The 25,812-nt window shown below is 40.8% G+C and overlaps 1 protein-coding gene across 5 annotated transcripts in view; it reads left to right on the top strand.

Annotated features, from left to right (window-relative positions):
* The first annotated feature begins 2,333 nt into the window (after positions 1–2,333).
* The window catches only part of si:dkey-26i13.8 (kinesin-like protein KIF19), a 183,537-nt gene continuing 160,058 nt past the window's right edge, over positions 2,334–25,812 (top strand). For 3 of the 5 annotated variants that reach the window (XM_041205921.1, XM_041205923.1, XM_041205919.1), the window contains exons 1-3: positions 2,334–2,353; positions 15,427–15,547; positions 15,630–15,755. In XM_041205921.1, the coding sequence (XP_041061855.1) occupies positions 15,485–15,547; positions 15,630–15,755 (189 nt within the window). In that variant the 5' untranslated portion in view covers positions 2,334–2,353; positions 15,427–15,484. Of the gene's footprint in view, positions 2,354–2,452; positions 2,735–15,426; positions 15,548–15,629; positions 15,756–25,812 lie in introns of those variants that run through there. The other 2 variants (XM_041205920.1, XM_041205924.1) reach the window with 2 other exon arrangements.

Raw genomic sequence — 25,812 nt, 5'->3', positions numbered from 1 at the left:
CCCCTCGGGGCTGCTCCGCCATTCAATAAGATCATGGCTGATTGTGGCCTTGCCTTCATTTTCCTGCCTGCCTCCCATTACCCTTGATTCACTTGTGTGTGGAATCTGAAATGTGTGTTAAATACCTGTGTTCCATATTAGGTTGAGCTGTATCCTTGATTGGATCCTGTCACTTAGCTGAATTCAGCTGTTACACTGATTTTTATGTTATAGAAAAACTAGGCATGTTTGTACTACAGCTACCTGTACTGTATAGAGCAGGGGTACCAAGAATGAACAAGGTTTTTGTGAGAACCGAACCTGGAGTGACCCATGAAAGGACAAGTTATTACCATATCATCCAGAATAAATTGGTGTCATTGGCTTGTATATGTTATTCAAATAATACTGTATCAGCAAATGTATTCAAATACTGTAGCCACAACTGCAGAATCATGTACAGTGGGTAAATCAATGTTGCTAGTTTTGCATCTCCTCTTTCAGATTTTCAAATGATCTTTGTTTTTCACAGTTACATGATGGTTTGATTTCTTGTTCTGCTCTAGTTCTCTCTAGCCTCTGACATGGCTGATCGTTCCACTCCTCCCCACGGTCAATCCTGTAACCGAGCTTAGCTGTCCTAATGTCAGCAATTTCTGTTCCCACAGTGACCTCTAGTATGATCCATATTTGCTCCTCGCCTTATTTGCATGCTGCCTCTTTGATATTAAGCATGAGATCTAGATGTATACTGACAACAAAGATCAATAAATAAACACATCAGTCTAAAAGTGGGAAAATGGATGCTAAAATGGGAGACCTACATGCCCTTGCTAGAGGGGAAGGCTGTGATATAGCTAGTGCAAAGATTTTGTTCAATTATAGCGCTGGTTGGTTAAGCCTACAGGGATAAGGATTTTGAATGGAAAATGAGTAAGATCAAGGTGTTTTAATTTCTTTAAAATTTAATTAGCCTTATCTAGTCTGGGTTTGGATAATATAGAAACTGGATATGAACAAAAAACATGAAAGGGAAACTATATGATTCAGACAAAAGGTTAACCACTTGAACCATTAACCCTACTTTCCTCCCTCCACAAATATTGCTTTACTAACCGTGTTTCCAGCTTTTCCTGTTTCAGATTTCCAGCATCTGCAGTATTCTATCTGCAATTTGAACCACATATTCATGTCAGCTATTGACCAGACTAGGAGGAGGGAATAGACCAAGAGTTCAATAGTGAAGTAATGAGTGTAGAGGAAGATGTTGCTCTATGACAACCAAGGTTAGGTTGAAAATTCCATGAAGGTAGCCAAGTAGAGTGCAAATGTGTTGGTACATGAAAGAACTGATCGAAGAAACCCAGGTGAGCATGGATACTACTGAAGCTAATATTACTCAACAATGAGATGGTAAAGTAAGTCTGAGTTGGCACAATTGAATCATTTGTAAAAGGAGTAATGCATGAGGACAGGAAAATAACTGATCTAACATCAACCTTTAAAAATCGCCACAGCATATCTCAGGAAAGTGTACAGGTCAGTGAAGCTAACATCTGATTTGGATTATGAGGCATTTTAGCACAGAAGATAATGCAAACACCTTAATTGATGGCAGAGAAGTCATGGTCAACTAAGTTGAATTCTTTGAAAAAATATTTTGATAACAAAAATATCGTGCCATAAAATAATTAGTTATGCTTTTTCCAAGCAAATTGCTTTCCAAGATTTTCGGTGTCTTGATTTTCCAATCCCTCCAGGGCCTAGGAAATGCTCACCAACCCCTTAATCCTGCACATCCTTTAATGGTGGACTACTGCTCCTGCCATGGGACTAATGGAGATCCTTTCACCAGCATTACATAGCATTTACAGCACGTAAACTGACCTTTCAGTCAAACTGGTCTATGCTATTTGTACCACAAGGGCCTCGGACCCTGCTCCTAACATAACTTTTTTTCATTTACTTAGTTTCTTAAATGCATCTATGCTATTCACCTCAATTCCTCCATGCAGTAGCAAGTTCCACATCCTAACCACTCTCTGGGTAAAAAGTTGCTGTGTTCCCTATCACTTATTAGCGACTAGTTTAGGTTGATGATCCCGAGTTTTGGTTCCCAACAAAGAGAAACATTTCCTATGTTTCGCCCGCTGCGTTCTGTTCTTTGGAGTTTTGTCTCAAACCACTTTGCCTCCCTAGTTTCTAGCTACTGAAAATACCACCTTTTTGCTCTATTTCATCTTGCTAAGCACTCTGTGTATCCTGTAACTTAGTTACTCCATAAGTAGTTGCTCCGCCTTCATTATAAACAGTGATGGTTCATTAACTGTTTCCTGGGTTTCTTTTGCTCTGTCGCGACTGTTGCTTTTACTCGGTAATTACTTTACGAGTTTTAATGTCGCTTCGAATCGAATGAAGCTGCTACTCTTATTTTTAAAGGAATCATGTTTTGCATTGGTGTTTTAAGAATTGCTGCACGGTTTATTGGGCTGACGCCGCCGTTCAGGACGTATGAGCGTCGCTCAAAGGCTTTCTGGTAACAAGAATCCTGCCGCTGAACATCAAACAATTGATAAGTAACTGGGTCAAAACGTTTCCGCATTCACGGTAAAATTTACAACCAGAAGCGGATAAGTCCGAGAGTAAAATTCTGGGCGCAAGGAATGGAAGATATCAGCTGGAAATTGAGGGGGGGAGAATCTCCGCAGTCATGAAGGACCTGGGAGGAGAGTCGAGGATTTGTCACCAGCTCACGGTGGGTGAATAATATCTTGTGGGGTAAAAACAAAAAAACTGCGGATGCTGGAAATCCAAAACAAAAACAGAATTACCTGGAAAAACTTAGCAGGTCTGGCAGCATCGGCGGAGAAGAAAAGAGTTGACGTTTCGAGTCCTCATGACCCTTCGACAGAACTTGCGTTCGAGTCCAAGAAAGAGTTGAAATATATTTGAAATATACATGAGGACTCGAAACATCAACTCTTTTCTTCTCCGCCGATGCTGCCAGACCTGCTGAGTTTTTCCAGGTAATTCTGTTAATATCTTGTGGGGGATGGATAGCGAGACCTCGGTCTTGCTACTAAAGTGTTTCTTCCCCATATAGTCAGGACAAACTGCTACAATTTAAAGTTAGAGACTAGCCTGAGACTTCATAGCTTTACCAGGGTCTAACTCGTTGGCATATTCCTGCCAAACTAAACAAGCCTGAAGCAAAACTTGGGATTTGGAGTCAGAGTCAAGGTTAACTTGATCTTCGTGATAGGAAGGGATTGGGAGTTTAGCAGAATAAGTGCAGGCAGAGATCATACAGTGCTGAGTGAAACATGATTCCCAGAACTGCTGGGACCCATGGGACATGCCAACAAAGGCTGACAATAATCTCGGATGTAAAGGTTAGGCAGGTGCCCTGGAGCTTTGCTTAATTTTTGCTTTGCAACACTTTCCCATGAAATTTAACTGGTTTTGCCAGCCTCCATAATCAAGTGGATCTGATGTAAGCCGACCGTGAAGGTCACAGGTTCAAAAACCCTCAACGACTGAGGCAGCTGAGCTCAACTGGGATAGAGCAGTGCTGTTCTAGTTTAACACAGTATCTCTGGGTGAGGCTAGGGCTGTGGTTCTCAAATTCCTTCATCCATGGCCCACTGGCAGAGCATAAGAGCCTTTGGAGCATTTACTGGTCTTGACTGGCTATTGCGTCTATATTTCTGGAAAAAGTTATTACTGCTTTTTCACTACTTAATAAATGTATGTGCATTGTTTTTATTAAATATCATTGGCAAATTATTAATTCGTTCCAGAATCAAAAGTATAGACATTTTCATATTGTAAACATTAATGCCACAAGAGAATGTGTTTATCTGAAACATTCTAATGTTATAAAATCATCACAATCTTCTCCTGAGAAGCTAGTAGCAATGTAAGAGAAGTATTAATCAAACAAAATGAACAGTACCATAAATCTTGCTTTTAAAACTACATTGGTGTTGCTCATGCCTATGATGACTTGTGCCACCCATGCGGGAGTTGGTCTGATTGTATGACATTGCATGAGTGGAGGGACAAGGCTTTGGTGTTGCACATCAGTGAATTGCATTTTTGACCAGCTCGCGGACCACCTCAAGGACCGTTGCATGCAAACATACGAATTAGGAGTTGGCCATTCAGCCCCGTGAGCCTGCTCTGCCATTTTAATAAAATCATGACTGATCTACTTGTGGCATCAACTCCACATTCTGCCCACCCTTCATAGCACCCTTGACTCCCTTGTTAGTCAAGGATCTATCTACCTCTGCCTTAAAAATATTCAATGACCCTTGAATCTTTGAATTCCAAAGATTCACGACCCTCTGAGAGAAAAAAATTCTTATCTGTCTCAAATGGGAGACCCCTTATTTTTAAACCGTGTGCCCTCGTTCCAGCAAAGCATGTAGCTTCTAGCAGACCACCAGTGGTCTCCTGGACCACACTTTGAGAACCACTGGGCTAGGGGAAGGGTTCTTAAGCCAGTGTCCCTGCTGCTACCATCCAGTGACCTCTGGTGAGAGTGCATGTGTGAACATCGTATAAAGAGCAGGTTGACACTCAGCTGTGACCTTCTTGTCAATTAGCCAGCTGACACTGAGGCTCTCTCACGATTAACGGTTGCTTAGGTAGTGTATTGGAGAATGATTGTTGCACCCAAATGTGTCTGTATCTTTAGCAGGTGAGAGAATTGTTGATGTCAACAGAAGCAAAAGAATGGACTGTGCATGCTGCATTCTACAAATTCAGTTCACAGGATTTTAATGGCAAAGAAGGAGGCTGTTCGGCCCATTGTGTCTGCACTGGCTCTCCAAATGAGCATTATGACTTAGTGCCATTGCCCTGCCTTTTCCCCATAACCCTGCACATTGTTTCCATTCAAATAATCATTTAATGCTCTCTTGAATGCCTTGATTGAACCTGCCTCCACCACACTTCCAGGCAGTGCATTCCAGACCTGAACTACTCGTGTCAAAAAGTTTTATCTCACAACACATTTGCTTCTTTTACATATCACTTTAAATTTGTGCCCTCTTGTTCTTGATCCTTTTATGAGCAGGAACAGCTCCCTATCTACTCTGCCCAGCCCCCTCATGATTTTGAACATCTCTATCAAATCTCTTGGCCGCCTTCTCTCCAAGGAGAACTGTCCCAACCTCCCCAATCTATCCTCATAGCTGAAGTTTCTCATCCTTGGAACCAATTTTGTAAACATCTTCTGCATTCTCTCCAATGTGTTCACATCGTTCTTATAATGTGGCTCCCAGAACTGTACAAAATATGCCAGCTGAGGTCTAACGAGTGTCTTAAAAAAAATTCAGCATAACCTCCCTGCTCTTGTACTCTATGCCTCTATTACTAAAACACAGGATACTATATGCTTTATTAACTGCTCTCTCTACCTGTCCTGCCACTTTCAATGATCTATGCGCATATACACTTAAGTCTTTCTGCTCCTGCACACCCATCAAAATTTCACCCCTTATCTTATATTGTCTGTCCATGTTCTTCCTACCAAAATGCATCACCTCACACTTCTCCACATTGAACTTCATCTGCCACCCCTCTGCCCACTCCGCCAACTTCTCTATGTCCTCTTGAAGTTTCACACTGTCCTCGCAACACTCCCAAGCTTTGTATCATCTGCAAAATTTGAAATTGTCCATATGCATGCCAAGATCTAGATCATTAATATATATCAGGAAAAACAAAGGTCCCAATACTGACCTCTAGGGAACTCCACTGCAAACCTTCCTCCAGCCCGAAAAATATCCATTGACAATTACATTCTGCTTCCTATTTTTCAGCCAATTTTGTATCCATGTTGCTACTGTCCCTTTCATTCCATGAGCAATAACTTCTCACAAGTCTGTTGTGTGGCACTGTGTCAAATGTCTTTTAATGGATACACTATATCAACAGCATTTCCTTCATCGACTTTTTCTGCTACTTCTTCAAAAACTCCAGCAAGTTAGGTAAACACGATTTCCCCTTTAGAAATCCATGCTGGCTCATCCTTATCAACCCATATTTTCCCATGTGACTTCTAATTCTATCCCGAATAATTGTTTTTAGAATCTTGCCCACCACTGAAGTTAAACTGACCGGTCTGTAATTGCTGGACTTATCCTCACAACCTTTTTTGAGCGAAGGTATAATGTTTGCAATTCTCCAGTCCTCTGCCACCTCCCCTAAGTCTAGGGAAGACTGAAAGATTATGGCCAGTGCCCCTGAAATTTCTACTCTCATTCCTTCAATATCCTTGGTTGCATCTCATTCGGTCCTGGTGCCTTGTCAGTAAGTGCCGACAGTATATTCAATATTTCCTCCTTATCAATTTTGAGCCCTTCTAGTGACAGAGTTTTGTTTGTCACCATGGCCTGAGTAGCATCTACCTCCTTGGTAAAGACGGATGCAATGTATTCATTTAATACCTCAGTCATGGCCCCTTTTGTCCATGTGTAAATTCCCTTTCAGGTCCCTAATTGGCCCTACTCCTCTTTTTACCACGCTTTTACTATTTATATGCCCATAGAAGACTTTGGGATTCTCCTTTATGTTGGCTGCCAGTCTTTTCTCATAATTCCTCTCCGCTTCTCTAATATGCTTTTCCCCCTATCTCCCCCTCTGAACTTTCTGTATTCCTCATAGTTCTCAATTATATTTTCTACCTCACACCTGTCATAAGCACACTTCTTCTTTATCTTGATTAAGATAAATAAAGATAAAGAAGAAAGCTTCCAATTAGTTCACGTATTGTTTGTGAAAAGCTTTACCGGTATGTGGTATTAGGCTACTTGAGCAGTGTCAGAAGAATTTCAATTGATACAAATATTAACATTGCAGAATTCACTGCGTCACTGCTTCATGTTGTCTGTCAAATACATTTTTGTGCATGTTTTTATTTCATTTGAGTTAAATTAGTTACATTAAATAAGTGTGTTAGAGTCCTTGATTGGATAGCTTGCCCACGACTTTCCATTCTTTACTTTCACAAAATTCAGCGTGTACATAGCATTTTAAGTTATCAGAAATTCTGTCAAGAAAGCTATTGCATTAAATGAGATTTCAAGCTTGGCGGTTTTAACAAATGCAAATATGGCTTACTGCTCAAAATATAGTCAAGAATTAGGAAGACCATTGGACTAATGCTAACTTACCTACCAAAAATACTTCCCTTCTGAACATTTAACTTAACATTTCATGCAACATCATTGCAGTGCTTTAAAGCCACTTTATGTCTGTTAACTTATTCTGTGTCTGAAATGCTACATGTGCAGGGGCTTGCGTACTTGGCTAATGGTCACAACTTTGAACATTGAATTTCATTTGCAACTTGTAGTGGACATGATGTGCATTCGGAACACACCACAGTTCTAAGACTTATACTTCCTCACTGATTTAATAAAAAGGGTTTCTTTTGTCAGCATAAAGTTCTGGGATCTGTTGTTGGGTTTAAAGTTCTCATTAACTTTTTGAGAGTACGTTTCTAAACTGTAATCTTGACATGGTGCCCTTAGTATATTTTAAATAAGAGGTCTGAAGTAAGAATTTAGATTACAATCTTGAGCTCACTATTCACTATCGATTTCATTGTTATACACATGTATAGCTTTGTTTGATTCATTGCTTATTTCAAGCTTGCACTGCTTTGGCATTGAAAGACACAGTGGCCTGAAACACTAAAGAATGACAATAGTAAAAGCAAAATATTGTGGCTGCTGGAAATCTGAAATAAAAACAGGAAATGCTGGAAGAACTCAGCAGCATCTGTGGAGAGATAAACAGTCAACGCTTTGAGCCCTTTTGACTCTTCAGAGCTAAGGAGTGATGTCAAGATGAGGGAGGACACATTAATTTTCCAGGCCGTTGGTTTATTATACCCAGCTGCACTACTCCAGGGAGATGCCAGAGACAAGATGCCTCTCCCCAGCGGGTATTGAAAATTGAGGAGAGCTTTGCTCCAATATATTCTCCGAACCCCCCAGCAGATGGCTCAGTCAGTGTAGCTTTGGCAAAAAAATGGGAGTTTGGCTGCTTTACTAATGCAAGTACAATTTAATCTCAGAAATAGCTAGACTAGTGGCAAAAAAACCATCAGTTGAGCTGTTAGGCGCAGGTTTGTTGCTGTTGCCCGCACATGTCTTAACCGCAGCCGCTGCTTAACTAGGACTGAATATATCACCACCAACATAATGGCTGTGTCCTTAACAGAATACAGCCACTTACTGTCTCCATTGTTCATCGTTTGACCTAAACTCAACCTAACTAGTTCTACATGAACAACAAATACATTTTTATGAAATTAAAATGTCGTTTTTGTACAATGTTAAGAGATTTTCTCTGTATCTATGTTATCTGTGGCCACTTCCTGCCAACCACCCCACCCCCCCCCCCCCACCCCCCGCCAAACCCTAACCCCCAAATCACCACCACTATCTGGGGCATCTGTTTTCTATTTCTCTTGTCAGGTTGTCAGACTGGAACTAATACCCCATGGAGCAGTGCCCCACATCAATGTGGAATTTCAATTCAGAAATGTCTGTATTGATACAGGTGTCATTTTTAGGGCACAGTATTGTATCTCCAGCCCCCAGCCCAGTCTAATGTCAAAAGAATGGAAATTATAAACGGTATAATTGACTGCATACTCTTAATTGTGTTTCAAATGCTGATTTCCTAACTTGTATTTATCAACATGTCTGCTATCTTGTACCAAGCCCTTTTCCGCATTACCTCTGTCTTTGTTGGCCTACAAAGCAGTGGCTGTGGTTAAGACATGTGCGGGCAACAGCAACAAACCTGTGCCTAACAGCTTAACTGATGGTTTTTTGCCACTAGTCTAGCTGGTTCCAAATGGTAAAGCAGCCAAACTCCCATTGTTTTGTTCCTGATCCAGGTATAAAATTTTGACCCTGCTGTTTAAACCCCTGCATGGCCTCCTTCCTCCCTATGCCTGTAACTTCTTCCAGCCCAGCCATGCTACTGTCTAACGTTTCAGTATCCTGACTGGCCCAATGTGAATTCCCCTCCATTCACTTCACCATTAGTGCCTGTTGTAGCCCCTTACTGGTATTCACTGCCTAAACCCCTCTACCTCTGCATCCCATTTCCTCTTTTCAATTCCCCCTTAAATATCTAATTCTTTACCAAAGCTTTTTCTCACCCATCTTCATATTGCCTCAGCATCCATTTTACTGATTATTACTTAAAAACGTACTTTGCCTAGAGGAACAAGAACATGTACAGGCATTGAGCCTTTTTTGAATCAAACGAAAGCATGGGGGAACAATAGTTCCCTGATGCATTCTCCATGGCAATGTTTCAACCAATCCACACCTTTTCTCTCTCAGTATAAATTGTTGCTCCCTTTAAAATTCAGCATCCTTGCATCTGGCTTGATGAGTGCAAGATGAAAAGCTTAGACAGCATCTCTTTTTCAGAAATACTCAAGTTCTGTAATATCAAGTGTCATTTTTTCGCATTATTCCTCTGTGATGCACTTTGAGCTGTTTGTCTACATGCAAGATTGTACAGAATAGAAATGACAATTTTGAGTGCTTGAAGAACTTCACTTACTGATAGTACATAAATCATTATTTTTCATGCACTAATTGTTAAAATTGGTTAGAGGGAAAACAAAAAGACAGTGTTAAAGGCAGTTTTCCCGGAGTGGTTGAAAGTGGATAATAATCTCCCACAGTGTTCACTGTATATATCACTGAAGTGGAGAGGCCTCGGGGGTGCTGTGTCGAAGCTTGCAGACGATAAGCTATGAGTATAGTTAATTTTTCAGAACACTAAAATAAACTGCAAAGGTGTATTGTAAAGATGGAATTGACTAAAAATGTGGCAGATGCAGTTCAACATAAGTAAGTGTGGCATAATACGTTTTGATCAGAAAATTATAAAGAGCACTAATTATAGTCTAAATTGAAGTAAGATCAATGCTGTGAAAGAATATAGGGATTTGGAAGTACAGTACAGGACATTGAGGGTAGCATCTCCATAAAACAGGAAAAGCGAGAAAAACCTCAGTTGGAACAGGTGTTCTCAACCAGGAGATCATCTTAAGAAGGTGTTAAGGGGTCCACCAAAAAATTACAAGATATTGATGTGATAATAGAGTCATACCTAGCACAAAGGGTCACAAAACTATAATAATTTTCATAATGTTATTGTGGTTTATTGTAAGGTAGGTTTATGGGTGTGAGTATAGATGGTCCTGCATGTGTGATTTGTTGTGATGTGGCATATGATGTGTGCCAGGTGGATCACACCCATGAGGAAAACTTGATCACATGGTCACGACTGTTTTGCAATTTGTATTTTATTTTGAGATGCAGCCCTGAATTCAGAATAATAAGACTGCCACAATTTCAGAGGTTTTTTAGAAAACTAAATTCAACATTTATTAACAAAAGAAAAGATTTCAAGCATATACATAGGTCTGCAAATTACTACTAAACTCCTAAAACCCCTAATTAATCTGGCTCCCAGTTATACCCCCGTTAAGGCAACAGAAAAACAAATAGATTTAAACCAACTCAGGCAAAACAGCACAATACCTGAGACAGGAGAATTCAAAGTGATAAAAGCAAAATACGGCGGATGCTGGAAATCTGACACAAAAACAGAAAAGGCTAGAAAAACTCAGCAGGCCTAACAGCATCTGCGGAAAGAAATACAGAGTTAACGTTTCGAGTCTGTATAACTTGAGTTTTTACAGCATTTTTTGTTTCTGTTTCAGCATTCAAAGTGAGTTTTCTCAGCTTTGGTTCCTGTAGACAGCAACTTGAGGCACAGAGGCTGGAGGCTTTTCACACTTGTTTAGATCTTAGAATGCCTTCTGACACTTGACTTCATCTCTTTTGTACAAGTTTATTCCTTTATAATGTAAATTCCATTGTTTCCATATGTTTTTGAAACATTACTTTTCTCATAAAATAAGTACTATGAAAGATTTATATTATCAGTAACCTTTGGGAAAAATAAACACTGCTTGGTTTAGCTTCTTCTGCCTAGGCGTAACATCTTACCATCTCTTTGAAACTTACACTAACCTAATTTATCTGAAAATGCAAATTTTCCTTACATTCTAAAACTTCAACCATGTTTATGTATTTAGCGTTTCAAACCTAGTTTGTTTCTTGATGCATCAAAGCATCCAGACCTGCTGTCTCCAATTCAATTACAGCCCCACAGACACACACACACACGCAGGCCAGGATTTTCCCTTCGTCGGGCAGGCTTGGCAGGAGTGGGTGGGGGTGGTCGTGGGGCTGACGACCACCTGCGATTGGCTCTGCACCGCAATTTCACACGGGCAGGCCAGTTAAGGCCCCTCCCCCCTGGGTGGGTTGCAAGTGGTAGTGCTTTACCTATACGAGTGGGGGGAGGGGGGAGAATTGTGTCCAGCACTCTTTTTTGCAGAGATTGAAATGCTTTAAAAAATAAATAAATACAATAAAAATGTAATGAAACATGTCCCCTCGTGACTGTGTCACATGAGATGGGGCATGTTTTTATTTTTCAAAAACAGTATTTATTTAATTTGTAAAAGCTTTAGGGAACCTCACCCCACTCGTGGATGAGGTTTCATAAAAAACGTAAAGGTCACTTGGCCTTTTCGCCTGCCCGCCAACCGTAAGGTTGGACAGGCAGCGTAAAATTCAAGTTAATTCCCTGGTTTAGTGGCCTTAATAGGCCTTTCAATTATCGGCGGGCACACAGCCGACTCTGGCGCATGCCTGCCAAACGAAATATTGCGCAACTTCGCAATGACATTGGGACGCACGTGTGTTGGGCACATGCCCACATGCCAAATGGAAAATTCTGCACTATAGAGACACTATCCAAACCCCATTATTAACCTACCTTTACAATAAATCACAATTATATTATGAGAATTATTATATGTTCATGACAGGTTTAATTAGATTAGAGTCAGTCTGCAAGCTGGAAAAGAAGTTAGGGGTAAAAGGCATTTGAAATGCTAATGAGTAAGCATGGATGAGGCCTTCCCCTTTATGGTGTGAAGGAAATTTGCATTTTTTTTAGATAAGTGAAGGAGTTTGAGTTTCAAAGGAATAGTACAATGTTTACAACTAACAAGATAACTAGGACAAGGTTATTGTGTTTATTTTTCCCAATAAGTACTGACCATATTGGCAAGATGAAAGTTTTTTTATATTATTGGAAAATTATATTTCCAAGGATATATAGAACAATGGAATTTGCAGATTAAAGAGAGAAAACATATATAAAGAAGGAAGGAAGCAGATGTTTTGGGGCCATATAAGAACTAAAAAGAGTGTGTAAAATAGCTTTGGGAAGCCTCCAGCCATGTTTGTAAAAGTCTCCTGTGTCCAGTAACTAAAGTTGGAGAAAAGCTTTTTGAATCCCACTGCTGAGTGGGTGTTGTGGTAAATGTGCTGGCTTGCTATTTAAATCTAAAATCTATTTTGGACTGTTGCCTTAAAGAGGATGTCAGGTTAATTGGGAATTTGGGGATTTGTTATAGTATTAAGTAACTGTAATCTCATTTATGTGCTTGAATTCTTTGCTTTTGTGAATACATGTTTTAATTTAGTTTTTAAAGTGTCTAAAGGTGTTGATAGACTCGTTACTTTTGAATTTGTTGTCCAAATCTTCTTGTAATAAATACAAATTGCAAAACCGTTATAGCGTGGCCAAGTTTCCCTTGTGGATTTGATCTGCCTGGCATACATCACCTGCCATGTCATTACAAAAGGAAGATGATTGTGGTTGTCGGAGGTCAATCATCTCAGTTCCAGGACAGCACTGCAGGAGTTCATCAAGGTCCTGTCTAAGCACAATCATCTTCAACTGCTTCATCAATGACCTTCCTTCCATCATAAAGTCAGAAGTGGGGATGTTCACTGATGATTGCACAATGTTCAGCACCATTCACAACTCCTCAGATTCTGAAGTGTAAAGAGAATATATTTTTTTCAATCTTACTGCGGGATACTGTGAAGCAGGCTTGTGGGGGCTGTGTGAATGTTTGTGTGTGTGACTAATTAAACTAAAGACAGTCACACTGCAAGGTTTAAATCATCAAAAGGTTGGGTATTAAGCAAGCATTTTTGAAGTGGAAATGGACAATCTAAGATGAGATATCAGTAAATACAACATGAATAGGAATTTGCATTAGGAGACGATTGAGAAGTTGAATATTTAGCTGGTGAATTTTAAAGAGAAATCAAAGGAAGTTTTATAACTGGCAATCATAAATAAAAGAAGCAAAATTATTAAGTTTATTTTTCCCAAAAGTAGTAGCCACAAAGACAACATGAAAGATTTTAGATTCTGGGAAAGGTAACTTTCAAAAGACTGTTAAAAACAATAGGTAAAAGTGAAGGGGAAGAAATGTATTTAAGGAAAGATTGAAAGCTGTGTGAGGTGTGTGTGTGCCCATGTGATCTTGAAGATAGACCTGTGAAGGAAGAAGCCTCTAGCCACCCCAGAGAAGTGCCTGGTTGTCCCAGAAAGCAAGGTTTTGTTACAAACCTTGGATTTCCATTACTGAGTGAGAGGGAGAGAAAAGTTTGTGAGGTACTTCCCTTACAGCAACAGTGGGTGCCTTGGAGTAGTATTACTGTATGTTTTATAGATTAAGAATCTATACAGACAGTTGCCTGGATAAGGGTGTTTATTTGTGAGTCTAACTAAGTAGAAATAATTTGGGCAATGTTATAAGACAAAATTTAACTGTGCAAATGTAATCTTATGTGTTTAAATTTTCCTTTCTTTTGTTAATAAATATCTTAACTTAATATTTAAAATCTCCAAAAGTGGTAGTGGAATCTTTACTTCTGACTTCAGTACACACACCTGCTCATAATAAATACAAATTGCCCATTAGTCTGACAAAGTTTCCCTTTGGGATTTGGTCAGCCGCGCAAATACCGCCTGCCATATCATAACAGAAGCAGTCCATGTCCAAATGCAGCAAGATCTGAGCAATATCCAGGCTTGGGTGACAAGTGGCAAGTAATATTCCTGCCACACAAGTGCCAGGTAATGACCATCTTCAACAAAAGAGAATCTAACCATCACCCCTTGACATTCAATGGCATTATCATTGCTGAATCCCCCACTATCAACATCCTGTGAGTTAATATTGACCAGAAACTGAACTGGACCAGCCATTTAATACTGTGGCTACAAGAGCAGGTCAAAGGCTAGGAATCCTACGATGAGTAACTCACATCCTGACTCCCCAAAGCCTGTCCACCATCTGCAAGGCACAAGTCAGGAGTGTGATGGAATATTCCCCACTTACCTGGATGAGTGTAGCTGCAACAACTCTCAAGAAGCTTGACACCATCCAGGACAAAGCATCCCACTTGATTGGCACCCCATCCCCAAACATTCACTCCCTGCACCACCGACGCACAGTAGCAACAGTGTGTACCACCTTCAAGGTGCACTGCAGGAACTCACCAAGGCTCCTAAGGCAGCACCTTCCAAACCCACAAGTGCTACCATCTAGAAGGACAAAGGCAACAGATACATGGGAACACCAGCATCTGGAAGTTCTCCAAGTCACTCACCATCCTGACTTGGAAGTATATCGTTGTTCCTTCACTGTCACTGGGTCAAAATCTCGGAATTCCCTCCCTAACACCACATGGATTGTGGCAGTTCAAGAAGGCAGCTCATCACCACCTTCTTGATGCTCACATCCCATGAACAAACACTTTACAAAGACCAGAAAAAATTTACAAACAAGGACAAGACTTGTTAACTGTCCCACCCATCTCCCTCCCTCCAGTGTCTCCCTCCACATGCTGCATCCAAAAGGCAGCCGACTCCTCTGCTTCACACAAACACCAGCTTGACCTTTTTTTTCTCTCTCTCTCTCTCTGTCTCTCTCAATTCCTCTCTTTCTCTTTATCCACACCAAGAGGTACCAGCTCTGATTCAATCTCATTGGAGAACATCTCTTGACTGATGCCACTGGAGGGAGGGAGATGGATGGGACAGTTAACAAGTCTTGTCCTTGTTTGTAAATTTTTTCTGGTCCTTGTAAAGTTGCAACTGACAAATGCTCAGCCTGTGCTGGATGGTTCTTGCCGTGGCAAGAAAACCCCCAATTTGGAAAAGTGTTTGTACTTCTTTAGAATGAGTGCATGCATGCACCACTTGTGAGGGAAAAACATAAGTCACAACGGGGCTTGTTACACATGCTGTGCAACTGAATTATATAAAATTAATGCTGCTCTATACAGATATAATACTGGTGCATATGTATGCCTTGTATTTGTAATTCCATGAGTGAATTTTACAAATGGGAAAGTTGTAATTGAGTCACTGTCTGCTGTACCATTGGAAGTTAGAATGGTGTCCAGTGTTGTATTTACACAATATGTGAATTAAAAAAAATGTTTGCTTAAGGTACAAAGAACTTGAAAATTGGTAAGATAATTATGTAAATTCTCTCTGGACAATCGGGATGTGGAGAAAAGAGAGAATCCCAACCCAAGAAGGGGAGAGACTGGAGGATAGCAGTCAAGTTGTAAGTAGAACTAAAATAATAATAATATGTTTAATTGTATAACTAGTTTTTATACAAAAAAGATACTTCTTTTGTATTCCAGAGGGTTGTGAAGCTTTCACAACATGGGAAGGTGAGAACCTTAGCAGCAAAAAGGTTAAGAATTCCTGAGTTGGAGAACTGTGTGCAGTATTGGACTCCACACTATAAGGAGGAAGTTGAGACATTGGTGAGAATATAACATAGCATTACTAGGCCGGCAAAAAGGAAATGCAAATCTCAACAAAGATTTGAATAAGTTGAGCTTTTTTTAATTAGCATGCAACAGATATGGGGCAATATAGTATTGTTTAAAATTATTACAGGATATAGATTGATTCCAATATTGAAGTCTGGAATGAAAATGCATGATGCATGATCAAATGCAAGAGATTTAGATCATAATTCTACCCTCTTGTGCATTCCAAATCATTATAGCTGCACCATTGGTGTCTATGCCTTCAATTGCCCAAGTGCCAAGATCTAGAATACCCTCCCTATGCCTCTCTGCCCCTCTACCTCCCTTTCCTCCTTTAAGATTTATAAAACCTACCTCTTTGACCAAGTTTTTGGTCATCTGACCTAATGTCTCCTTCGTGACTTGGTGTCATACTTTGTTTTCTAATGCTCCTGTGAAGCACCTTGGGTCATTGTGTTAAAGGTTCTATGTAAATATAAGTTGTTGCTGTGAACAAGAAAAGCATTGTTATACAGAGTTGTGGTGCTGAAGAATTATTTCTAGAGTTAGAAGTTGAAATAGAAACCAAGGGAGGTATTTTAATCCCCAAAAATTGGTAGATTTGTGTCTGATGGGATGGTAAAAATCTGATTCCTGCCCATAGCCTGCCCTCTTCTGGTTTTAACAGAGGCAGCACAGGAGGTGAGCAACCCACCTGTCCTAAGAGATGGGCTGGCACTTTAAATATTATAATGAGGCTGCATGCCTTGCACCATTTTAAATTTAACCCTTGCTGGCTGAGTTTCTCAGGCCTTGGGAAACATGGTGATTAAAGAGAGACAAGGACAGCTGGATTCAGGAGGTAAGAGCCTTTATATTTACCTCTGGATCCAGTATACCTGCCAAGTCTTTGCAATAGGGCATCCCCACTTCCCCGGTGCCAAACTTTAACTTTAACCTTTCCAATTTCTCCAACCCGTCTCTTCTGATCTCCTCTGATCCTTGCTTCCGATCTTTCCTCTGGTCTCTGAGCTCCTTTCTAGCTTCTGTTCTCCCCCTTGCTCTGGCATCCAATCTTGCTTTTGGTCTCTGATTTCCCCATGCCCTGCCTCGGCCTTTTCAATTCCTCTCTCCCTCTACCCAGCCGTCCCAAATGATGTGTAAAAATGGCTTCTTTTTCTTTTGTGTGGCACCCTTCACAATATTTACATCCAGTATTCTGGCCTTGATCTTTCTGTTACCATTCTTTAAACAGTCCATCCTTTTCTCCATTGCCTTGCGCTTGGTAGGCCTGGGCTGCCTCTCAGCACAGTGCAAAGCCTTGCCGGTTCTCCCATCTTCAGCTGGTGACTTAACCACCTCAGAGCTTCTGCACGTACCAATAGCTTTCTTAACAGTAAGTTCCTCTTCTCTCAGAAGATGTGTTCTCATGGGAGCATGTCTTTTTTTATTCATTCATGAGATGTGGGCATCACTGGCTGGGCCAGCATTTATTGTCCATCCCTTATTAACCTAATTACCCTTGAGAAGGTGGTGATGAGCTGCGTTCTTGAACTGTTGCAGTCCATGTGGTGTAGGTGCATCCACAGTGCTGTTAGGATGGGAGTTCAGGGATTTTGACCCAGTGACAGTGGAGGAAATGCACTATATTTCCAAGTCAGGATGGTGAGTGACTTGGGGGGGAACTTCCAGGTGGTGGTGTTCTCAAGTGTCTGCTGCCCTTGTCCTTCTAGACTTTTCTGCTCCTCAGTGAAGTCTATCCACCATTTGACACGAAGCACCACCACCACCAGTGACCCCCATCCACAAACATTCACTCCCTCCACCACTGACGCATAGTAGCAGCAGTGTGTACCAACTACAAGATGCACTGCAGAAACACACCAAGGCTCCTTAGGCAGCACCTTCCAAATCCACGATCACTACCATCTAGAAGGACAAGGGCAGCAGATACGTGGGAACACCACCACCTGGAAGTTCCCCTCCAAACCACACACCATCCTGACTTGGAAATATATCGCTGTTCCTTCACTGCCACTGGATCAAAATCCTGGAATTCCTTTCTTGACAGCACTGTGGATGTACCTACACCACATGGACTGCAGCAGTTCAAGAAGGCAGCTCACCACCACCTTCTCAAGGCAATTATGGGCCTCTGGATTACAAGTCCAATGACATTACCACTGTGCCACCATCTCCCTAATGGGCCAAGGAAGAGACAAACAATGCTAATCATGTCCATCTGCGGGGAAAATTATTCTGCTGTATTTTGAGACGTAAAAGCAGCCTGCACCACCCACAATCTCCCCTCAGAATTAATCTCAAACCCTGTGTATTGTCTTAATTATCTAGAGAAAGCATGTTAGAATTAAAGTTTCATTAGTGTAAATAAAAACTGAAATTTCCTTCATCTGAAAAAATGGAGAGTTAGAAGGTGGATGAGGCCACCTAACCCCTTAAACCTGTTCCACCATTCAATGGCTTTTTCTTAACTCCACCCTCCTACTTTGTCTCCATACCCTTTGTGATACCCTTGTCCAAGAAAAAGCTATCAATCCTAAATTTAAAATTATCAACTGAGCTTTTTGTGGGAGAGCTCCATGCTTCTGCCACCTTTACAAGCAGAAGTGTTCCCTAACTTCCCTCTTGTGGTCTGTCTCTGATTTTAAGGTTTGTCCTCTTGTCGGAGACTCCCCCACCAGAAGGAAAGGTTTCTCATATCTACCAGATCAAGATCTTACAAAATCCTAAGAGCTTCAAATCATCCTTTAACCTTATTCCAGAGAATACCAAATCTCTTGATAATCTAACCTTTGAAGCCCTGGTAACAATCTGGTGAATCTGCATTGCACTCTTTCCAAGGCCACTACATCCTCCCTTACGCGTAGTACCCAGAACTGTGATTGTACTCCACATGTGGTCTATCCAGGGCTTAGTTTGGCTGTAGCAACACTTCCTTTTGATACCCTTACCCTGAGAATAAAATTCCATTAACCTTTTTGATAAATTTTTGGAGCTGATCCACTATATTTTAGTGTTAGTGGTCCCCTAAGTCCTTTTAGACCTCCACTGTTCCAAGCTTTTCACCAGTTAATGGCTAATGTTGCATAGTAAATATCTGATGCCAAAACATTTAAGTACTACTTATTTTAAAAGAACCAATGTTGCTCTCTATGTCATAAAGGACGTTTACTAAATAACTTATGAGGCTGTGTTCCTGTTATGGGTCATTGTGTTCTCAGCAAATGCACTGGGTTTGATTTTAAGCTTCATACTGCAGTTAAATTTTGAAATCTCATATTTAGACTGTAATTTAATAACTGGTTCATAACCAAAGTTGGAATCCAGCAGTTTAATGAGAAGTTTTATTGCCTATTCTAATATTTGCATTAATCTTGAAGGACTTGTTAGCTCTCCTTCCGGCAAGGGATAAAGAGAAGAGTTCCTTTGCATTTTTGGAGTTGGGTTCATCTCAGTTCCTTTAATTAAATATAAATGTGAAAGGATTTCCATAAGTAGAATTTGAATTATTGACAATTTAAAACATTGATACTTGAATGATCAATTTTTTTTAAAATGCAGTGAATGAACCGAACTCTGTAGCAGGAGTGCTGCTTTGCCACTTTAATTGTGTTTGTGAGTGTGGTCCAACATTCATCATTTCTGTGGCACATTTTTGACACTAGTTAGGGCCCTGTGAAATGTGATGATCATGTCAGTTGTGGGTCAGTAGCACTATTGCCTTTTAGCCGTAGGTTCTCCATTCAAGGCTCCCACCAGAGACTTGAATATATAATCCAGACTGATGTTCCAGTCTGGCACTGTTGGAGGTGTTGTCATTTTGGATGAGACATAAGTTGAGGCCGGTCTGTGCTCTCAGGTGAATGTAATGATGCAATGGCAATATTTCAAGAGAAGAGCAGAGGAGTTCTCCCCTGTCCTGGATAATATTTATCCCTCAAATCTCTAAGAAAAACAAATTATCCTTTCATTCAGCTGTCTGTGGACACTGTTGTGCACAAATTGGCCGCAACATTTTGTGTAATATGACAGTGACAATCCTTTATAGACTGTGATGCACTCTGGGGTGCCCTGAGGCAGTGAAAGGTGTTATATAAATAGAAGTCTTCCTAAGTTCAAACTCCTCTTAGGCCCCAATTCTAACTATAATATTGATAATTTAGGTTGTTGTGCCATAGAATGTTGTTTTGGATTGCTGTGGATGCTGTATTATGTAAACAGATCGGTGAGAAGATGTTTAAAATTAAAAAAAGTAAAAAGAATAAATGTCACAATAGCTAGGAAGCAAGCGATTGTGATGCAACCAAATGCCAAACTGAATCAAAAGCTTCTGTTTGTTCATGTGGGAATGAAAATGTTAGTAAAGCTCAGAATTAATGCCAGTAATGCCAGAGTGCTGGTGCCATGCTTTAGAATGCTGCTGACACATTGTACCATGGTAGGAAGGTGGGGGAGTTGGCATGTTTGGCTCCCCCACCCCCTACCCTGTTCCATTCCTGATCTTAATTATTTCTCTTTGGGGAAGAGGGAAGATGGAGAGCAGGTCATCTTGGGTCACTTTGTTATTCGTTTGTTATAGTTAGGACAGGTGTGCCAGCAGCAGGCTCTCTGTACACCTTCTTAGTTGGGGAGCCACATGGACCAGCCCCCGATAATAAAATATCCTAAGGAAAGAAAATCGAATATATTAATGACATCATAATCAAGATTGGGTCACAGAGTGCTGAAGTTCTAATTCCATTATTTTAAAAAAAATTTTAAGTATGGAAGAAATATAGAACCAAGTATACAGTATGAATCTTTCTGAAAAAATAAAGGTAGGATTTTGCTGAACATAGAACAAGTTCAGTCAGTCAGTTTGTGTTCTCAATTATACACAAAATGAGCTGTGTAGTATATGGCCAGTACCTTTGGTTTATGTCAAATAAGGTGCTTCAGTTCAAAACTGCAACCTTTACATGGTATGCTGAAATGTATGAGAGAATATTGAGAGCAATATTGTATAATATCTATTCTGTAGGGAAGGGAAGACTCCACACTGCTCATTAGGTTGTCTTGTAAAATGAAAGTACTGATTTGTCCTCATTCTGAAAGCTCAGCATTCTATTTAACTTTGAACTGAACTCCCAAGCCCATCTTCAGCAGAGTGGTAATGCTACTGGACTTGTAACCAGGAGGCCTAAGCTAATGGTCCAAAGACAGTTCAGATCCTGCCATGACAGCTGCAAACTTAAATTCAATTAGTTAATACATCTAGAATAAAATGCTAGTCTCATTACTAATGATCTTGAAACTATTGGATTGTCATTAAAAACCCATCTGATTCACTAATACCCTTTGGGGGAGGAAATCTGCCACCTTACCTGGTCTGGCCAACACATGACTACAGACCCACAGCAATGTAGATGACTCTGAAATGGCTTAGCAAACCACTGAGTTGAATCGAATTACCATGGGTGTACCTATACCACATAGACTGCAGTGATTCAAGGGAAATTAGGAATAGGCAATAAATGTTGGCCTGGCCAGCAATGTAAGACGGAATAAAAAAATTCCCCCCATTATCAAGACTGAAAACATCCACCCCTCCTGTAATATCATCCACCTCTAACCCTTTCTCAGCTCATTTCCTGTTGAAACCGTCAACCATGCTTTTGTTAATTCTAAACTCGATTATTCCAATGCTCTCCTGGCCAGCTTCCTATCTTGCACCTCGATAAAGTTGAGCTCATCCAAAACTTTGCTGCCCCTAGTCCCATTCACCCATCACCCCTGTAATTGCTGACCTATTGTTGGCTTCTGATTCACCAATTTTAACATAACATCATGTTTAAATCCATCCTTGGCCTTGCCTCTCCCTATCTCTGTAACCTTCTTCAATCCTACAACCCTCCAAGAATTCTACGCTCCTCCAACATTGCATTCCTCCCACGCTTTCTTCACTCCGCCTTTAAAAATTGTGCCTCCATTTGTCCAGAGCTCTCTTTACTCTTTATCTCTCCACCTCTCCTCCTTAAAAATGCTGTTTTAAACCTACCACTTTGACCACTGATTACTTGTCCAAATGTTTCCCTTATTGGCTCTATGCCAATTTTTGTCAAATTACAGTCCTGCAAAACACCTTGAAACATTTTACTACATTATATAAATGTAAGTTATTGTTAAGTTTGGCTTGTTTGTTAGATCTAAACACCTGGTGCGTTTGTGTGTTGAGGGCTACAATGTCAATGCAGCATTAAATGAATTTTCCTGCAGTTTCCAGTTAAATATTTGTCACAATCGGTTTTATGTTACTAAACTTCAATCAGCTGAAGTACGAAACAGGAATGGTCAACACAGTAGTGCTGTGGGCCTCAATCTTATGTCTAAAACACCACCCCTCCAAAATATTCCATTACAAAAAAGTCTCTCATTCTAATGCCTTGGTGCATTTTGATACTATTTTGTCAACTGAGATTCTACACTCTTTATTTTACTGAGGGCAAGAGTTCCTCTTTGTGATCTATTTTGCCCCCGTTCTCTTGGCTCCCCTCTTATCCTGCATGATGACCATGGAAACTGGTCAGAAATGCCCTCCCCTGCCTCTATGCTGTCCTCAGGTGTCCAAGGGATGACCGGCCCTTTAAATTTCCATTTATCATGTGCTTTGTGTTTCCCCCCAGAACAGTGTAGTGAGATCAGAAACTCATAGGGCAGAATTTTCCATTTAGGTTGCGGGCGTTAAATGGCGCACGATGACGCTGGGCGTTGGCTATGTGCCCGCCGATAATTGAAAGGCCTTTTAAGGCTATTAACCAGGTAATTAACCTGAATTTTACACTACCCATCCAACCTCATAGTTGGCGGGTAGGCAAAAAGGCCAAGTGGCCTTTATGTTTTTTAGGAAACCTCATCCACGAGCGGGATGAGGTTCCCTAAAGCTTTTACAAATAAAATGAAAACTTTCTTTGAAAAATAAAAACATGTCCCAGCTCATGTGACACAGTCACGTGAGGGGACATGTTTCATTTAATTTTTAATTAATTAATTAATTTTTTACGGTTTGGAGCCGATCGCGAGTGGCGGTTGGCTCCGCGACAGCCCTGCCCACTCCCGCCGAGCCCACCTGGCCATAGTGTAGGAATACATTCAGAAGTTCCACGTGGGCATGTCAGTGGTGAAGGTTCACAGCCATATACTGTATCTAGAATGATTGCAGCTGATTTGTGCATTATTAAAATGTTTTGTACACTTTCCACTGGGAACTGGGCAATGGAGTGGGTTAAGGAACTGGGTAGGAATCTACTCAATACTGATGTACCTCTTCTCTCAGCTGGTTTAATCCCACAGGGGAGGTTTTGGGCCATTGTTTGCTCAACCAAGACTCAGCCAAGTTTAGCCTTACATGGACTAAAACACCTAATTCATCACAAGTTGCAATGAAAGTGTGCGCCTGACTCAGTGACTATAGGAAATAAGAGAAAAAAGGCAAAAGAAAATCACAGGGCTGTAAGAGGGATGCTTTGCAATATTAGGGTTAAAGAGGAAGAGGCAAAGGACAATGCTTTGATTAGGGATAATAAATAGGTAAAGTTAAGCAACGTGTGTGTATGTATATATGTGTGTTGTTTGCCATGCTGCACCAGATTTACAAGCCACTCTCGATCACTTCAATTCTGCATACAAGAAACTCGGCCTGACCTGGAAAGTTGCAAAAACAAAACTCAGAATCACAAAATTGTCATAGTGCAGAAGGAGGCCATTTGATCCATTATGTCTGCACCGTCTTTCCAAATGAGTAATTCACCTAGTGCCATTTCCTGTCTTCTCCCTGTAACCCTGCCCATTCTTCCTTTTCAGATAACAGCCTAATTCCCTATTGAATACTTCAATTGATCCTGCCTCCACCACACTCTCATGCAGTGCATTCCAAACCCTAAACACTAGCTGTGTAAAACAGTTTCTCCTCATATCACTTTTGCTTCTTTTATTAATCACTTTAAATCTGCGCCGTCTCATTTTCGATCCTTTCATGAATGGGAAGTTTCTCCCTATCTACTCTGTCAAGACCCATAATTTTGAACATCTCTATCAAATCTCCTCTCAGCCTTTTCCCTAGGGAAAATAGCCCTAATTTCTCCAATCTACCTTCATAATTGAAGTTCCTTATCCTTGGAACCATTCTTGTGAATCTTTTCTGCATTCTCTCTGATTCCTTCACATCCTTCCTAAAGTGTAGTGCCCAGAACTGGATGCAGTACTCCAGCTGAGGCAGAACTAGTGACTTATACAATTTCAACATAAGCTCCTTGCTCTTGTACTCAATGCCCCTATTAATAAAGCCCAGGATGTTGTATGCTTTATTAACCGCTCTTAACCTATCCTGCCACCTTCAATGATTTATGCACATATACAACTAGGTCCCTCTGCTTCTGCACCTCCTTTAGAATTATGCCCTTTATTTTACATTGTCACTCCATGTTCTTCCTACCAAAATGAATCACTTCACATTTCCCTGCATTGAACTTCATTTGCCACCTGCCTGCCCATTCCACCAACTTGTCTATGCCCCTTTGAAGTTCTAGACTATCCTCCTCACAGTTCACAATGCTTCCAAGTTTTGTATCATCCGCAAACTTTGAAATTATGCTCTGGTCACCAAGGTCTAGGTCATTCCTATATATCAGGAAAAGCAAGGGTCTCTACGCTGACCCCTGAGAATCTTCACTACAAACCTTCTTCCAGCACAGGAAACATTAATTAACCATTACTCTGTTTCCTGTCACTCAACCAATTCTGTAGCCATGTTGCCACTGTACCTTTTATTCCATGAGCTATAACTTAGTTCACGAGTCTGTTGTGTAGCACTAGATCCAACGCTTTTTGGAAGTCCATATACACCACATCAGTAACATTGCCCTCATCAGCCCTCTCTGTTACCTCTTCAGATACTTCCAGCAAGCTAGTTAAACATGATTTTCCCTTAAGGAATCCATGTTGGCTTGCCTTAATTAACCCACATTTGTCCATATGCCTATTAATTTTGTCCTGGATTATTGTTCTTAGAAGTTTCCCCACTGCTGAAGTTAAACCGACTGGCCTGTAGTTGCTGGGCTTTCTTTACATCCTTTTTTGAACAAGAGGATAACTTTTGAGGTTCTCCAGTCCTCTGGAACCATCCTTGAGCCCAAGGAAGACTGAAAAATGAAGGCCAACCCCTCCGCAATTTCCACTCTCACTTCCCTCAAAATCCTTGGATGTATCTCCTGGTGCCTTAGCAACTTTAAGTACAGGTAACCTATCCAAAATCTCCTTATCAATTTTAAACCCATTTAGTGTCGGAATTACCTCACCTTCTACCATGGCCTTGGGTACCATCTTCTTCCTTCATAAAGGCAAATGCAAAGTATTCACTTAGTATCTCAGCTGTGCCTTCTGCCCCCACGAGTAAATCCCCTTTTTGGTCCCTGATAAGCCCTACTCCTCCTTTTACCACCATTTTAAATGCCTGTAGAAGACTTTTTGATTCCCTTTTATGCTAGCTGCCAGTCTTTTTCATACTCAACTCAAATACCAACCCACACCTGGTCAGCCAAGTATTCCACCTCCCATAGATGTTGAAGGAGAGACTCTGGAATATGTTGAGTACTTCCAAGACCTTGGTACCTATCTCAGCAGGAGAGGACGAGGAGATCTGACACTGGATCAGCTGTGCCAGCTCAGCCTTCTACAAGCTTTGGCAGAGAGCATTTGACAACAAAGATCTCTGCAAGTCATTGGTAGTCCTCGCATACAGAGCAATTGTCATTGCCACACTCCTATACTGTAGAGAGACCTGGACTGTGTATAAGTGACACATAAGAGCACTAGCGGAATCCCATCAGCAATGCCTCTGCCACATCCTCTGGATTCAATGGAAGGATCATTGAACAAACACTACTGTCCTCCTTGAAGCCAGTGCCACAAGCATTCAGGCAAAACTCCCACAAAATTAACTGTGGCAGACTGGATACTCTGTCTGGATGGCCATAAACCATCTCCCCCGTCAAATCCTGTTTTCTCAACTTTT

The sequence above is a fragment of the Carcharodon carcharias genome, chromosome 15, assembly GCF_017639515.1.
Source record: "Carcharodon carcharias isolate sCarCar2 chromosome 15, sCarCar2.pri, whole genome shotgun sequence".
Classification (NCBI taxonomy): domain Eukaryota; kingdom Metazoa; phylum Chordata; class Chondrichthyes; order Lamniformes; family Lamnidae; genus Carcharodon; species Carcharodon carcharias.
This window is presented reverse-complemented; position numbering and strand designations above follow the sequence as displayed.